This window comes from Astyanax mexicanus, chromosome 5 (assembly GCF_023375975.1).
Source record: "Astyanax mexicanus isolate ESR-SI-001 chromosome 5, AstMex3_surface, whole genome shotgun sequence".
NCBI lineage: Eukaryota > Metazoa > Chordata > Actinopteri > Characiformes > Acestrorhamphidae > Astyanax > Astyanax mexicanus.
This window is the reverse complement of record NC_064412.1, coordinates 18849706-18867335: the sequence shown is the minus strand read 5'-3', so window position 1 is coordinate 18867335 and position 17630 is coordinate 18849706. Positions and strand designations below refer to the sequence as shown.

Here is a 17630-nt window from a genome sequence, read left to right as displayed (position 1 = left end):
GACTACAACTGCCATATTGTATCGTACGCAATATTATCGCCAACATTGTAAACAATATTATACCCTGAAATATCGTGCCATCTCACCCGCTCCTAATTATCACATCAGGGTACTTGTTTTTTTTTTTTTGCTGTTTTTAGCAAAAGAAAAAATTACACTGTTCTCATTTCCCATTATATATCTACTAGAGACAGATTATATCTGTCCAGTATCATTTATTTTACTTTAGTCCTGCATATATGGACATTATTCGTATCATGACATTTTGGATCATTGACTTCTACTACAAATCTGATAAAGTTCATGTTTTTTTTTATCTTAGTTAGGGGTGTGCCATATCATATTGTATGCAATAATACAATTTAATTTTAATTTTGTTGTAGTAGTGTGATCTTGATTTTTATTTTTTTTTAATTCAGTGTTTTGACATATCGTTAAGAGTATCTTTACCGCGAAAATACCATGAAATATCGTGCTACTATTTTAGGGCCATATCACCCACCCCTACCACAACTACGCTTCTGAGATAAATGTGGGACTGGAATAGCACTGCTGTAGTAAAGTTATGATTAGAATTGCACTGCTGAGGTAAATCTGTAAATTGTTTCCTTTCATTAAAAAGCAAGATAATACATTTTGGCTATTTAATTTATTTACTGGTGAAAAAAGTGGCAAAGTTGATGTTTGGTATATGTTTATTTTCTTTAGTTTTGGTCAAAGATTTTCATTACGGCACTTCTCTAGTATGCAGATCTGTGCTTATGTCTTTTCTTTTATGGTGCTGTGTGCAAACCCTCATCACCTCTACACAGGATCACTTCTGTTTCCATGGGCTTTTCTGCTGTTTGTCTTATCCTGTATGTTGCTGAATGCTGAGCACACAGTTTCAGCAGGATACAGGCCTTGAGTGTGAATGTTTTTAAACCCATGAAAAATGACTAGTATGTTTTTGAAAGAATGTTCCAACTTGAGAAGTTTAATGATTGCTGAACTGTGTGATGCTAATCGATCGGCTGTTTTTTTTTTAGGCCCAGGATTAAGTCTAGTGTGAAAGAACATTGTCAGTATTCCATTTCTGATCACTATCCAGAAAACTTCCTGTGTATCTTCTATTAATAATGAGTTATTTTGCCTTTTTGAGGCAGTAAGAACCTCTTATCGGGTGTCCTGGTCCTTTGTTTTACAAGAGGGCAAGAAACCAACATAATATCTGAAACAATGTAAACTGTTCCAGAAAGTTTTACTGGTGGGAGGATTGCGTGTCTTGTTTTTGTTTTGAAATCTACACTGAAGTGCTCCTTCAGAAATCAGTGGAGTCGTGCAAGACCAGCCTTTACTGGAAAACAAAAATCAGAATAATATTTTAAAACACATTTTAAATCACTGATGAAATCTGTATTTTTTTTTTTTTTTTTTTTTTTAGCGTAAGACTAAAAAATGCCAAAACGTTTTTGGCCTTTTAATGCTACTGCACCTGCGCACATCTTCACATCCAGTGAGAGCTTCTTCACCAGCATGCTGACTCTCCTCTGCTCTCAACACACGCAGCAAGCTGATTGGCTGTTTTCTCTGAAGGACAGGATTTTATCCTTTAACTGCACCATGATTAGCATTACGAAAAAAACCATACAGTGGTCAGTGGCCTGTCTCCTCATTAATAAGGTCTTGGATAGAGGCCGAGATTTCACATCAACAGATATCCAGAGTGTGTACACACACACACTCACACAGTTATCAAGATATCCCTAGTTATGCATTTAGGCATTTGCACATTGGTGTAAGGATCTGATTGCATTTTGCCACAGATGGTGCTCCAACATGCTAGAGAACATCGTTCCACTGGTTCACAGCTGATGCTTGGCATTGGGGTGATTATGTTAAGCTTATGTGGCCTTTTTAAAAATACATTTTCATACATTTGACAGTGTGAACACATTTTTTGTTTCCTTCTTTCCTTTCTTTTTTGGCCTTTGGTTAACCCCACTTCCTTACTACTGCAACATCCAGTGACCTGTATCTGCAGTTTCACAAGAATGCACACCATTTAATTTTTCAACTTAAAGGCATTGTTTATGATGTTTCCTGTTACTTACACTCATTCGGACTAGCCATAACATTTAAAATTACTGACATTAATTTAATGATCTCATTACTAAGGAATAGGACACTGCTCTGGAACAAAATAAGAGACCACTTAAAAATGATTAGTTTCTTTGATTTTACCATTTTTAAATTGAAAACAGATGATCACAAGCCATCAAACCAAGCTGAACTGCTTGAATTTTTTTTGCACCAGGAGTGGCATAAAGTTATCCAAATGCAGTGTGTAAGACTGGTGGATGCTACATAATAGTAGGCAGCTGGTTAAAGCAAGACACGTGTGTTCATAAGCTGATTGTAGTCTACAGTATGTAGAAATGGCAAAAGTCCAATAAATCTTAAGGCAGCTCTCTGGTATGTTGATAAGCCCAGTCTGCATTGGAATGCTGTGTAAAAACATTTGAAATATGTTCTGTTTAAGACACATGACATGCAATGACTTATTTATATTTCCGTGTCTGTACTAACTTATGATGTGGGCTGGAAAACATCATTGTAACCACTGTGCACTTCCTGTGGGTCAACACTACATTGGGCATCCTGTGTAACAGAATTTAAATCTTAGTTGTTGTGAGTCAATGTTATGTACTTTACATGATTTATAGGTTTAAATACTGTTGACTTGACACAGTTGCCTGAGGGAGAACCATGGGCCGATTGTGCAGTCCTGTACATTACTTTTCTATGTGAAGTTTTATAAATGTTTCAGCTGGTGGTTTGCTTTTCTTACTTTGCTAAAAATACTGAAGCACTTTTGGGGTGCATGACATTCCACCATGCACCATACGTTCACATTGGAAAGAGGATTATCCAAAAGAGACCAGTTTTATGCGGTCATTACCCACAGTTACTCCACAAATGTGAGCTTATTACAGTACCCTCACTACAGTCCTATCAAAGTAGGGATTCATTAGGTATTAAGTATTGTTAACTGATGGAAAGGGAAATAACATGATAAGTGGAAGTGTCTGGGGGGGGGGGGGAGCTAGTGTGGAAACTCCCTGAGGCACATGTGTACTCTCTTTTACGTATGAAATGCACAAATACTAATGGAAAGATCCCAGACTACAGACAGAAGCCTCTGTCCATATCCGTGTTTAACTTTGTGCCTAAATTAGCCTTTAGGCAATCTACAATCCCAAAGCCCAATTCGCACCAGATGTTCTGTGCTGTGAGCAATGCATTCCTGTACTTTTACACAGTTTACACATATTGTGAGTTCAAACGTTTGTCAAGCATTAAAATACATGGCTTTCTAGCAGTTTCTAGGCAAAAACGGCACAAAATACAATATTGTATATGTATGTAGAACTCTTGCTAAATATACTACCAAAATGTGAATAAATATCTTCATAAACATGTCCGAATTATTTAGTATTTATTTATATTTTCCTTAGCAGTTAGGCCACCTCACATTGTCAATAAAACAACTAGCAACTGGCAATATGATCAAGCTGAAACATGCTGTAGAATGTAGCACTGATGTCTATTAACTGCTGTTTTTGAAAAGTGATACTTACATTTGGTCTACATAAAGTTTATTTGTGCAGCACACAGACTACATATAATTGCCTTGTATTCCTGTGCAACCCAAACAGAAACTGGTTGCACATCATACAGAGTGTTTGTCACACACAATGTGAAATATAAAGTGCTTCTCAGGCATGCTGCTTGCCATCAGCAGCCAGAGTCTGAGAGAGCACAGTTGTCTGTGCTCCCTCCAGGTGGGTAGATGGCACTCTCTCTCCACGCCATTTCTAAGTGATGTTGGCTAGTACAGGCATCTGTTAGCAGATGTATCAGAGCTGAGGTGGTGCACTTTATTCTGAGCATGATGGCTACTCTGTAATGCTACATCCACACAGCAGTTGGAAAAGGGCAAAAATACAATTAGACTATGTATTGTGAGGAAAATGTCAAAATTATTGAAAACCTCAAAAAAAAAAAAAGAATTCAGATAAATGTTTCATTTTGTTTAGTTTAACCTAAAAAAAAAATAAATTCTGTGCATCCCCAGATCCAGCTTATAGCACACATGCCACAATTAATCTGTTAAAAAAAAGTATGACCTACTCTTACTGATAAAATGGACATAAATACATTTAAGGAGCAAACTGATACTTTATATTATTTTGCTGTTTGACTAAATTAGATTTTTTTACGAAACCACCCTTTTTAATCTACATTACCTCCCCCACAAGGGTTTGTTTAGTGTTTCTCCATCCATACTCCATTAATAGTGTCTGTCAGTCCAGTGAGACTTCTGCTGGGCTTGCAGGGACTTTCTGGCCTGCTGTATCATTTCACCGCAGCCCAAATCAACCAGTAGCACTTTGGTTAGACAGGTATTTTCCTGTTCTGTGGATTTGGCAGTCTGAGAGTTTTCCTTCTGCGGAGGCCTGTGCGAGAGCACTAAGCTGTATTAGCTGGATACTGGGCAGACTGTGGCCAAGGTCAGTGCTTGCCCCTGCTTGGCTCTGAGTGTGCTGTTGGGACTTTAACCCAATTACTTATGCACCCCCCCCCCCCCCCCCCCCCCCCCCCCTCTGTGCTGAATTAAGCCTAGGACCTAACATTACACTCCCTGGGTACTGTTGGCTCTGACTGCACATTGTGTGTGTGTGTGGGTGTTTGTATATATGTGTAGTCTATGCTCAGTGTACACAGGTACTATGTTCAGTCTATACCTCCTCTCTCCTACACAGACAGACACACCCACCCACCCACCTTTATTAATCCAGTTATACAGCAGACTGGTGATTACTGAAATGTGAGCTGTCTCTCAGTGTGAGGCCTGGACTCTGCAAACTTCAGCTGTAACAACAATCGCTACTAACATGCGTAACCACAGGGGTCATTTTTCTAGGCTATTGCACTAATGCCAAGTGTAGTGTTTGTACTGGCAGTGTTTACCAAAACTCTAAAACTCTAACATTTTCTTGAATATATTGAGAAAATATTTCAATAACTGATTATGATTTTTAAACACATTTTTGATATATCAGTATCACTCAGAACCTGCCAGAGGCTCACAATGAGCTGACAGCTACATGCCAATACAGTTGTCAAAAACCAGCGATTAATCATCTCAGGAAAACAGTTAGCATCAGAGCTTTTCAGGCCTGCTTGCCCACTATTATCGGTTGTTGTCACTATGAGGTTCTATTTGTATTTAGCGCCATGCTGAAGGTATTCTGCAGCAAGGCTGTACTGCGGTCAGGACTATGTCAGATCTTTCATGATTGATTTTCACACTGATTATTTATATCATTCATTCTAGGCTTGATCTTTAGGGGTCTGTTGTTATTTTTTACATCTAAAATGTGTAGAATATTAATAAACTCTTGGTTAAATTAGAGGAAAGTGGGGCTCCGAGTGGTCCAGCGGACTAGGGCGCTCATTCGAATGTCGGTCGTGCAGCTCGCCATCAGCTGCTGGAGCCCTGAGAGAGCACAATTGGCGTTGCGCTCTGGGTGGATAGGTGCTGCTCTTTTCCCACATCATTCTAAAGAGTTATGTGGATCAGCACAAGGGGTCTGTGAGCTGATGTATCGTAACCGAGTCGCTGCTCTTTCCTCTTAGTGCACTGTGATGCTACTCGGCCACGCTGCTGGCTGACTTCACATGTATCGGAAGAGGCATGTGCTAGTCTTTCCCTTCCTGGAATTGGGGCATCACTAGTGGTAGAGAGGAGTCCTAATGAGTGGATTGGGTAATTCGGCTTAAAAATTGGATAAAAATAACAAATAAATTTATGAAAAAAAAAATCCATAAATGTGTAATCGAAGTAAAGCCTGCAGTGCTAAGCAAAATTTCCTAGACATCTCAACATCTAAAAACTGTCTCACAACGGGTTAACACAAAAAACAGTTGAATTCACTGCCTGCTGCCTAAGACACAGATTTACCGTAGTTTTAACAAGATTTTGCGTCCACATTGATCCAGATATTTCTGTTGGATGCTTCAGCTGTGGATTTTAAAACCTAGTTTCAGAAGTGTTAACAGGTGTAAACACGTGTGCTGTAGGTAAGATAATATCTGCAATATCCAGGTAAAATTGCAAGCTGAAAATAGCCTTCCAGTTTGCTGTAATCAGATTGTCTATATATCAGGGTTTTTAACACATGATAATCCAAAAAAGTCGTTGGCATCCTCGCTCAGCTTGTCTATGTGTCCTGTGTCTGTTTCTCCAGTTTTGTTGCTTTAAATTCCTCAAATATGTAAGTTCGGGTCTTGTACTTTCACTGTACGGCTCACACAAACTAAACATGGAGCTTTGGCAACATTATGCATAGTGAACACACACGACTGTGAAGGACCGATAGTTCCGCATTGAGCCTGAAGCTATGTTTGTGTTCTTAGCTTTGTAACTAAAGACCAGAGTAACATACAGACACATATACATGTACACATCATATCAAACAGCAGATCTTACTGTATGTAGCCAGTACAGTTTTCAAAAATCAGTAATTAGTTCAGCTTCAGGGCTAAAATTCTCCCAGTCTCCTGAGGTAAGCCGCATTGATTTGTAACTAAACCAGCCCCAGCACTGTTGAGGCTGACCACTGTGAACCTGAACCTGTCTGAGTCTGGCTGTTTGTTAGCATTTCTGCAAACCTGCTACTATAGGCCCGCATTGAGTCGGCAGCCACATCCTGGTGTTCTGAGCTCAATAACTATGAATAGATTAGCCAAAGTAACATACTGATCGTGTTGCCGATTCTAAAAGCCAGCAGCAGCACATTAATATAAAAATAGTTTAAAACAACAGTGCATCACAATTCCTCCTTAAAATTAGCTTCTCACTTACTTCTTCAGGTTCTCATTTCCTTAATCATTAGCACCTTTACACACAGCAAATGTTATAAGGAAATGGTTCATTTCCTTCAAGATAAACAAATAAAATGCTTTCATTGACTTGAAGTGCATCTGGCTGAGATTTTTGGAATGCTGACATTAGCCTATTTGCTGTGAAGAGTGAAAGAGTTAGACTTTTTTAAAGGGAAGATTTATTAAATTACTGGATTTAAACCAGTGTTTTTATTTGCTGTAATGTTTAGAAGTGAAAAGCTTACTACAATTTGCACAATGCAGTGCATTACATCATATTTTTAAGTGACTGGGCTGATTTTTACTTACACATTCAACCAGGTAACTTTATAACTATATTATTGAACTTTGTGAAATCTTAATCAGTTATGCAAAAATTGGGAGAGCATGAGTTTATTACCTTCAATTCACAGGCATGGAGTAGGAGTGTGTCATATAATTTTATATGCAATATTATTGTCAGTTTCTTTTAAAAGCAATATCACAAAAATACCCTGAAATATCATCATATTATTATTTTAAGCCATATGGGCCGTCAGGTAACAACTGTTTTGCTGTTTCCCATTAAATATATAATAGAGACAGATATCTGTCCAGTATCATTTATTTTACCTTAATCCTGGATATATGTTATGCATTATTAGTATCATGAAATGTTGGATTATTGGTAAAAATGTCAATTAGGGGAGAGCCATATTGTATCGTATGCAATAATATAGGCAAATACAATCTAATATTCATTTTACTTCAGTCCTGGATATATGGAATGCATTATTATTATCATGAAATGTTGGATTATTGATTTCTGTTATAATTTGCCAAAAATGTCAATTAGGGGTGTGCCATATTGTATCGTATGCAATAATATAGGCAAATACAATGTAATATATTGATTTTGTTGCAGTAGTTTATTCTTGATTGCTCATGCCTAGCAAGCAGTTTGGTGTTAATCAGTCAGTTTGTCTTCATCCATGATGCTTGTTATTTTACACTAGGTTCAACACGCATGTGATTTCTGTGATCTTTTGGCCTGTGTATTCCTTACATTTTTTGTAGATTAAATATGAGCATAATTCATAACTTTGACAACTAGATTAGACCAGTTAGTACCGAAAACAGAAGCTGGTCTTAAGATGGATTTGTTTTGCAAGGTTGGGAAGCGTTTGCCTAAGAACAGCTGAAATGCTCTGTGCTAACAAAATCAAAATGTACGTGTTGCAGTATGGCCTGTTATCAGATTAAAAGCTATGCTCAATTTTAGTCTACATATAGTTTATTTTTAGAATACTTGAACAGTGGTTAAAACCATTTGTATTCTGTCTCATCCAACATGACAAGACATGCACCACGGAAGGATTCTGGCCTACCACGTGAACTGTTTCATTTCCGGTGTGAATTGGGCTAAAGGTTGTGTTTATGTTAGAACCCAGTGACTCTGAGTTCTGAGGTTCTCTGTTGATATGTTCTGTTCTGTTGGTGGTTGTAACTTTTATTTTCTCTTTGTGGGCAGGTTTGTTGGTGGGTGTGATCCTGCGATATGGCATTCCTTCCACCAGTTACCACAATAAAACCCCCCCCAGCTGCTCTCTGAAGGAGGGCCCTGTCAGCACTCTGCTGCTCAACGTCAGCGGCAAGTTTTTCGAGTACACGCTGAAGGGTGAAATCAACTCCCACGAGATTCACAATGTGGAGCAGAACGACATGCTTCGCAAGGTAACCCACTGGCAGAACACACGCCCTCATACACAGCCAGGCAGACCTTTTAGAGTTAATTACCCTTCTCCCAAATGTGGTCAAACTGCAGTTTTGCACTGAAGCTATGAAGCTAATGTAGCTAAAGACTCACTTTTATACAGGGGGTGTGAAGGGGTTTGCCCCCTCCATCTCTTATTATTTTTGCAAGTTTGTCACCTGTTAAATGTTTCAGATCATCTAATTTAATCTAATTCAAATGTTAATCAAAGACAACACAAGTAAACTCAAAATGCAGTGTTTAAATGAAGATTTTCATTATTAAGGGAGAAAAAAATCCAGACCTACATGACACTATGTGAAAGTATTTGCCCTTTAAATCTGATAACTTGTTGGGCCACCCTTAGCAGCAACAACTGCAATCAAGCAGGTAACTTGCAATGATTCTTTCACAGCACTGTTCAGGATTGGCCTTGCTCTCTCTGGGTGGGTAGATGGCGCTCTTTCCCCTCATCACTTCAAAGGGTGACGTCCGCAGCACAAGGCGTCTGTGAGCTGATGTATCGGAACAGAGTCGCTGCGCTTTTCTCCGAGCACGCTGTGATGCTACTTGTCAATGCTGCAATTGGTCTAGCTAAAGTTGATAGAAACATTGAAGAAAATAATAAATAATCATAATAGAAAATAGAAACCTTCAATTAAGATCTGAATTTTTGATGATCTGAAACATGTAAGAATGACAAACATGCAAAAAATAAGAAATCATAGAGGGGCAAACATTTTTTCACACCTCTATAGACTTGCTTAATTGTTAAGTCTGGACAATTTTGTTGTTTTATTGTCATTTCTCAACATACAGTCACTGACAAAATATAAAATAATAAATAACACACTGGGAAATAGTGAAAAGTAATGATAATCAAGCAAACTGATGATATAAGAAGCCAAGGAAATGTTTATAGGGAAAAAAAACTGTACAAAAACTATTGAAAGAAAGTTCCAGTAACATGTTGGACGCCTATAAAGAGCTGTCAGAGTTGTGATCAGTGTATGATGGATGCTTGAAAGGATCACTGGTCCAGCTGGATTTTTGGTGGGTGGGGGAGGGGACCAGCAGTGTGTTCAGTAATCTGAAACTCCTGAGTGAAGATGATTTGGGTAGTCTGGTGGTAGTGAAACTGATGCTCTATTACCATTTACTGACACAGTATGATGAAGCACAGTAGTTAAATAATAACAGCATCATGAAGCTTATATTTTATTTTCATCTTTTATCTTTTTATTTTCATAATAAAGTTAATGTTTTCTTAGAATATATTTTTAGGGAAGCAGTTCTTTAATGCAGTTTTCAGAATGCTAATAGACAGCAAATTAGCTTGCATTGGTTATCTACATTTGTCTCATAGCTCCAGTGCCTCAGAAATAATTGGTACTCAATATTATTGTCATTTTAAGACTTTTTGATGAATTGCTGTAGTGACTAGCACACTTGCTTGATTATTAAGAAAATTATTAAATTAATTTTTTTAATATATTTAAATTGATATCTAAAAATGTTTTATTACCTAAATGAATTAAAAAGAAATAAAATAAAACCAATGCTTTTAGACAAAGTCTACATACTGATTCGTTCACATTATTATGCTCTCCTTGACAAAAACAAATGTACAATAATGGACAATATTGAGGTCAGCAAAGGTCATTGAGGTTTCTGATATTGTGCAATAATTAGTCAACAATGTAATTGTTGTGAAAGGTCTATGTGCATTCCTTTATTTCAGTGAAACTGTTCCTTTAATTAACAGTACAGTTAATCAAAGGAAACATTTGTCTTACTTTATTGTCCTACAGGCTGTTGTATAATAATATTTTTGTGTAACTTCTGTATCTATTTGCATTATTAAGTTAATATGTAGACACACATACACATAACCCATATTTTAAAAGTCTCCATGTTCTGCTGTTTGTTTGCTGTTACAGGTCACGTTTGACCCAGAAGTGTTCTTCAACATCCTGCTACCTCCTATTATTTTCCATGCTGGATACAGCCTTAAAAAGGTAAGCTGGTGCTGCAGCTGCATGCTGACTCCTCTGGGTGTTAGTGTGTGTCAGACGCAGCTCTTGTGGTCGGGTGGTCAGGCTTTCTGTTGCTGTTCCTCCGAGCGCTGATAAATGATTTCCCTGCTGTTCCACCCTTTTGCATTTTGAAACTGAGTGACACACGATCGTGTGATAGAGTGTCAGTTTCGACTCTTCCCTCTCTCTTGCCTGAGACGGGAGAGCTGGGAGTTTGGCTGCTTTAGATGGGAGGATGGTCTTTTTTTTTGGTTAAAGTGCTGTTGGCATGCTAGTTACAGACAGCTTGTTTTTTAGGGGAAGCTCCAGATGTATTTCACTTCCTCTTAATAACCTTTCACCAGTGTTTCACATTATGTTTTTGCAGCATGTTACAACCTCCTCCTTTTCTGCTGGACTTTTTTTTGTAATGTTTTAAAATATCTTGCCTGTGTATTTTCCAGGGGATTCCAGAGAGAATCCCAGAATTTAATGTTTTTGTAATTGCTTATGTTAAAGTCTGCATAGTTATTATTTAAAAGGTTTACAATAAAATGACCTGTCGATTCGAGACTTGCTTTGCCTTTTATGTTCTTTTTTTTTATTATTTATTAATTCTAATGCTATAATTGGGGAAAAATGCTAGGATGCAGTTTACACAAACACATTTTCCTTTTATGGTGGTTGTGTGGAAAAAAATAATCTTTCATTGGCTGATTTACATTTAAAAGAATACAGTTTATTGGCAAATGGAAACAATGTGTGTGAATTAAAAAAAATCTGTAACTGAAACACAATTTTACCATAAAGACCGACAATAGTGTTACTCTGTAAAGCCTTTTTTTTACTGTGGATATCTTGCTTTGGGGGGGTGCTGAAAAACACCATCCAGGGAGGATACACACCAATTACATTAATAATTCATGGACACACACATGAATGGTAACATGATATTTGATGTTAGTTTGTTGGCAGTCCTGCTTGGATGTAAAATAATAGCTTGAATGAAAAAAGACAAAACCTATATGTATTGTCCCCTTATTTTAAATGGACCTGGTTATGCTACGTGGTTTAAATACTGTAAGCACATTAGCTGGCCAACTTTATCTGGACTGGGGAGGGATAATTGTCATATTGAGCATCTGCGAACGTGGCTGGACAATTTGGTTCATGGTTAGCGAAAGTAAGGCCCAATCCTATTTCCAATTTGTACATCTAACCCTTGTTTGCAAGTGTAACCCAATAGGAACCCCCGAGAATTCGGTCAAACCTTCAAAAGCTGTGTCAGGTTGATGTGACAGCAGTGGGGCGATATATTCCAGTAATTAATTAATTTAAGGCATATATAAATTATTATTATAGTCTCTATAATCTCTTAATTCCATTGTGATGAGCTGAAATTAGAATTTTCACTTTAAATGATGCAGCATCTTTTAGCTAAATAGTTGGCTACCGAGACATACTACTAGCGATTTTATGGCCATAAAACATTAAAACGCATTAAACTACGGTAATATGGTGTTTTTTCAAATTACTTAAATTTGTCAATTTCTTTGGTTGCTTGTGCAGCCATTTTTCCAGTGATTTCTCATAGCCTTCCATTTAGAGTGTTGGATGGGATTGAGTCAAAGTCTTTCTGTTTGTTTTGGTGTGTGCATCGTATTGCATTATAAAATAGCAAGTTAGCCGAGATGCTCACAGCTGGCCTCAGCAGGCTAGGAGCATGTTAGCTGCAGTTCTAACTGAGCTGACTTTTCTGAGCTGGAATATTCCCTGATAGTTGATGGCAGGTTGACGAATGGTTAGCTGGGTTTAGTCCTATTGTTTGATATGGTATGTGTGTTATGTATACAATTTACTGTGGTGTTCCGTTATGGAGCTCAGAACACAGGAAGTGTTATTTTCCAGGCCTTTCTGTGAATAAGCAAAGAAAAGTGCTTATAAGGACAGAAAAGGTGAGGAGTGAAATTAACTATAGATAAATTGTTTGTCACTCACACTGAGTCCACTTTCAAGAGCAGTTTTGCTGATTGTACCAAAGGAGACACAAAATAGAATAAGCACAATCCTTTGCAACCATTGTGTGGATTTAGTCTCCTCCTCTCTGGCTCCCTCGCTGTGTGTTGGATGTCTGAGTGACATTCGTTAATCTGGTGCTCTAGTACAAGCACAGCATTAAGGCTGATCTGGACATAGTTCCTTCTAAATAGTTCCTTCTAAATTGTCCACAGGTCTCTACGTTTTTTTTTTTATTATGTAAGTGTAATTACATAATGTACAGCTCTGGAAAAAATTAAGAGACCATATTAGTTTCAATATTTGTATATGCATCATGGCATGTTCTCCTTCACCAGTCTTACACACTGCTTTTGGATAACTTTATGCCATTCCTGGTGCAACAAATTCAAGCAGTTCAGCTTGGTTTGATGGCTTGTGATCATCCATCTTCCTCTTGATTATATTCCAGAGTTTTTTTTTATTTGGTAAAATCAAAAAAACTCATAATTTTAAAGTGGTCCCTTTTTTCCATAGCTGTAAATATTGTTGTGATAAAATGTATTGGAAAGAGAAACATTTGTAATAAAATATCTCCTTCACTTAAAAAAATCATATTTAGTGTTAAGACAGATCTGCTGTAGTACATTTGATCTAGCACTTTCCAGTGCTTGCAAATCAAAAAATAAAGAAGTGTCTTGTATGTGTGCTTGACAAGGTAAACTAGATAGCTGCTAAGTTGTTGCCTCTGTGTATGTGGTTGGCAAGTGGTTGCCAGGTTGATTGGGAGTCCACCGGAGGAATGAGGGATAAAAGAAATGACACACGGACGAGTGAATGTTTAAGTTTGTGTGGAGGTAGACTAGAGTTTGGCACACACTCTGAGGTGGTAGTACATGTGGATTGGTGGTTTCTGCAATATGGAAACCATTGCATCATCCTGAAGACTTTGTCATGATTCTAAACCCAGTACTGGGCAATGTGTACAGTGTGCCAGGGTGAATTATCTGACTCAGGCCAGATGGGATAGTCTTTGTTGACCTGGCTCATCAATATGTCTTGGGCAGCCAACACCCTGTCGCTGTTTGTGGTTTGTCTGTCCAGAAGCAGCTGTCAGTAGCTGCTCATCACTGCTGACACAGAACAACCCACAATCCTTGACATTTTAGAGATTTGGTAACCCAGTTCTTTGACCATAATGATTTGGCTTTTGTCAGAGTCACTCAGATCCCCAGGTAAAAGTAAAAGTAGACAAAATGTAATTTTCTTTATCATAAGTGAAACAGATGTATCATTTGTGTGGCTGTGTGAACAACTCAAAATTCACTGTATCTGATTTTTAATTACCTTTTGGACCACTTTAATGTGGTATTGATATCTGATACATGGCAATGTGACTCAGGCTAAACAGCCTGATTTGAATTCTTGTGACTTTTATGTCAAAGAAAATGGACAACAGGGCCATTTATCAGGCTGTCTGTACTATATTTCTGCTAAATATACCCTTTAATTTGGCTTTGCTTTACCTGGGGCATCTCTCTTTGGATATGTGTTCAAATGATAAACACTGTACAAGTGTCCTGCTTTCTGCAAGTAAAAAGGTCATCACTCGGAAGTGGCTATCTACTAAGCCTCCTTAAATTCAAGAATGGAATGATGTTTATGAAAATCTTATGCTGGCAAAACTTACTTGTTCTTTAAGAATTCAAATGTATACTTTAATCACATCTGGTCTCAATAGCTAGCTTATATAAGACCCCAATGACCAGATTTCTTGTAGACCCTATGACCTCTGACTTGGATCTTTCCTTTTCTCCTCTTTGTACTGAAGAAATCTCCCTGCTTTTATTGTATATATAGTTATTTGCCTTAAAATAAATGAGTGAATAGATAACAGTAAAAAAATGTGGTTTACATCCTGGGAAGTCAGAAATTAGACTGTTAAATTGTAAAGGGAATATTCTCTTAATATTGTATCCAACTCTAAACTAAAATTATATTATCATTGTTATTTTATTTTATATAAAATTATTGAGACAGTTGTCTGAGATGTATGGACATTGTAAGCATAATGAAAAACAGTTAATACGAAAACTTTCTTTGATGGACTTCCATTCATGGATTCACAAGATTACAAACCTCATTACTGTTTGGACTGAGGTCTCCGAATCCAATAATATTAGCAGGGTTGTTTTGCAACCGCTCCGTGTTTCTAATGAAATGGCCAAATACATTCACAGAATCAATAGAACATTGAGAACCTTAAATTGGACAAAAAACAGAGCAATGCCCCTGTCTCAATACAGTGAGCTTGAACTCCATTTAGCTCCTGTGATTCTGGCAAAGATGAAATCATGTTTTGTGATATTACTGCATACTAGTGCTGTGTGATATGACGATAAATATCGTGGTGGCGATAGAAAAGTGTCTCTCGTGGTACTTACCTTCTATCGTCCCTATCGTTTCTACAGTAATTTCATCCATTATTCATGCAAATATATAAAGTAGGCTATGATGAAACGTATTGGCGGGGTCACTTTGCATAAACTTGGTTAATGATAATTTTATGCTATGCTATGCTGTCCTCTGTGCTTTGTGCAACAACACGACATGGCACTGATGCATGGCTGCTTCTCTTCCTCCAGAGACACTTTTTCAGGAACATGGGATCCATCATAACATATGCGTTCCTGGGCACAGCCATCTCCTGCTTCGTCATTGGGTAAGTGATGGTAAAAAATGAGGTACTAAATCATCTGTTGAGGTCAGGTCATGTTTTCTGACTGTTTATTACGAGTACAGTATTATATGGGACACACAATGATCTATTTGTTGAATGCCCTTTCTGTCAGCCTGTATTTGAATTGTTTGTTCCTGTGTTTCAGAAATCTGATGTATGGAGTGGTGAAGCTGATGCAGGTGGTAGGTCAGCTCACTGACAAGTTCTACTACACAGACTGCCTCTTTTTTGGAGCCATTATTTCAGCCACAGATCCAGGTAATGCTCTCTTTTTCTCTTGCATTTGGGTCTGTGTTAATATAATGTCTATGGCGTAGATGTTAACATTTTGTACAAACACTTTACTAACCTTTACTTTAAATAACTTTTTATAGATTTTCTACTATTTTCTTTGATATTTGGGTGGTATTTTGCCAAGTCTGCAGTGCTATCTGCTCAAGTTGAATAATTATTTTAATAATAGTTGAATAATACTTGATTTTTTTCTTTTATTTTCCTAAAGTTTGAGTTTTTTTATTTTATATTAAGGCATTTCAATTATTTATTTAGTTTTTTTTAAATAAATTCCCAGTCCATCCTGTCATCCTGGGATAACTCCTCCCCTTTAAGAAAGTAACTTTTGACATCAGTGATATTACAGCCTTTACATTTTTTCAATTTAATTTAAGTTTAATTTATTATAAAAGACTGAAGACACTTTCTGTAACTCTCGATCAAACACGTTTTTATCAGATGCCAATTTTCGCAAACTTTTACATCCTGTCATGCAGTTTACTCTTACAGGGTGGACACTTGCATGACATTTTAATAAAACTGGTTAAGCTGGGGAAATATGATATCTGTTTTGTCTGCAGTTTTTAATATATGATAAATACATTTTTGAGTTATGAGCCAAAAAGTCACAGTAATCTGATAATGACTGACATGATACCTATTTTTTACTGAACAATATATACAATATATAAACTGTGATATTTTAGTCACATTATTTCATTCCATGTAATGATAATGAAATAGCTTGACCTTTAATATTATTATAATAACAAAACTTAAAGGTCTTGTCCATTGTAAATTATTAAAGTACGAAGTTTGACAGTAGTTGTAGTAGTTGTAGCTCATTGTACTCTTTGTGTGTGTGTGTGTGTGTGTGTGTGTGTTTTTGTTTAGTCACTGTACTGGCGATCTTCAATGAGCTCCATGCTGATGTGGATCTTTATGCGCTGCTGTTTGGAGAGAGTGTGATGAACGATGCTGTGGCCATTGTCCTCTCATCGTAAGTGTTCCTGAACTCTCTCTGCTTCATGTATACACGTTACTCTCTTGTTAAGAGTGTTAAGAGTACGGATACTACGCTACACAGGCATACACATCTTTTGCTTCTATACACTCTCCCTCTATCTCTCTCTCTTTTTATTTCTTTCTTTTTATCTCTTAGCTTAGTGTGGTTTCCACACATTAATATAAGACAGAAAACTCATGGGGCTGAATTCAAAACACATCTAAGCAACTTTCAGTTTATTTAGCACTTGATTGAAATCTTGTTCTACTCTCTGTTTTGTATGTGCTGTACTGCGACCCATTCATTACTGAGGATTTAAGTACAAACCTAGCTTTTGGCTCAACCAGTTGAACCAGATCAATTTCTATTCAGGAGAGATGCTGTCGAACTTTAGGAAATGCTAAAGCTACTTCTGTGTGGTTTATAATTATTATTTATCATTTTGCTCTTATTCATGCCAAAATAATTAGAAACATAATTTTATTGCTACCACTAAACCACAGGAATATAAAAATGCAGTGATTCTTGTTTTGGCCATACTACCCAGTGTCATTTTGGAGCATTTTTATTGTTTTATTGTTTATTATATTTGCATATTATATTTATCATGCAACTCAGACTTGCAAGACAACTTCCAGATTCAGGTTTTGTCAAAAATAGTAAATTGTTTTTCAGTGACAACAACAGTTATTTTAAAGACCAAACAGTATATCTGTAAATTCGACTATGACTATTTCTCTAGTTTAACACTCAAAGATGTGCTTAGCATGCAGGGAGTTGTACATTTAATAAAATGTTCTCTAACTTTATTTGTAGGACTTAAATAATGTCCACTCATGTTGTCTGGCTTAGTACTGATAATACTGATTGGTTTTGTGTATCTGGTTCCTGGTTATAGCTTTGACGTCCATGCAGCAAGTTTTAAAGAATTAACCTAGA

At 37.1% G+C, this 17630-nt stretch overlaps 1 protein-coding gene across 1 annotated transcript in view; it reads left to right on the top strand.

The window, feature by feature from the left end:
• Positions 1-17630, top strand: part of slc9a7 (solute carrier family 9 member 7) — a 75052-nt gene that overhangs the window by 5402 nt on the left and 52020 nt on the right. The window contains exons 2-6 of the mRNA XM_022675805.2: positions 8441-8643; positions 10603-10680; positions 15318-15394; positions 15558-15670; positions 16580-16685. Of these exons, the coding sequence (XP_022531526.2) occupies positions 8441-8643; positions 10603-10680; positions 15318-15394; positions 15558-15670; positions 16580-16685 (577 nt within the window). The remainder of the gene's footprint in view (positions 1-8440; positions 8644-10602; positions 10681-15317; positions 15395-15557; positions 15671-16579; positions 16686-17630) is intronic.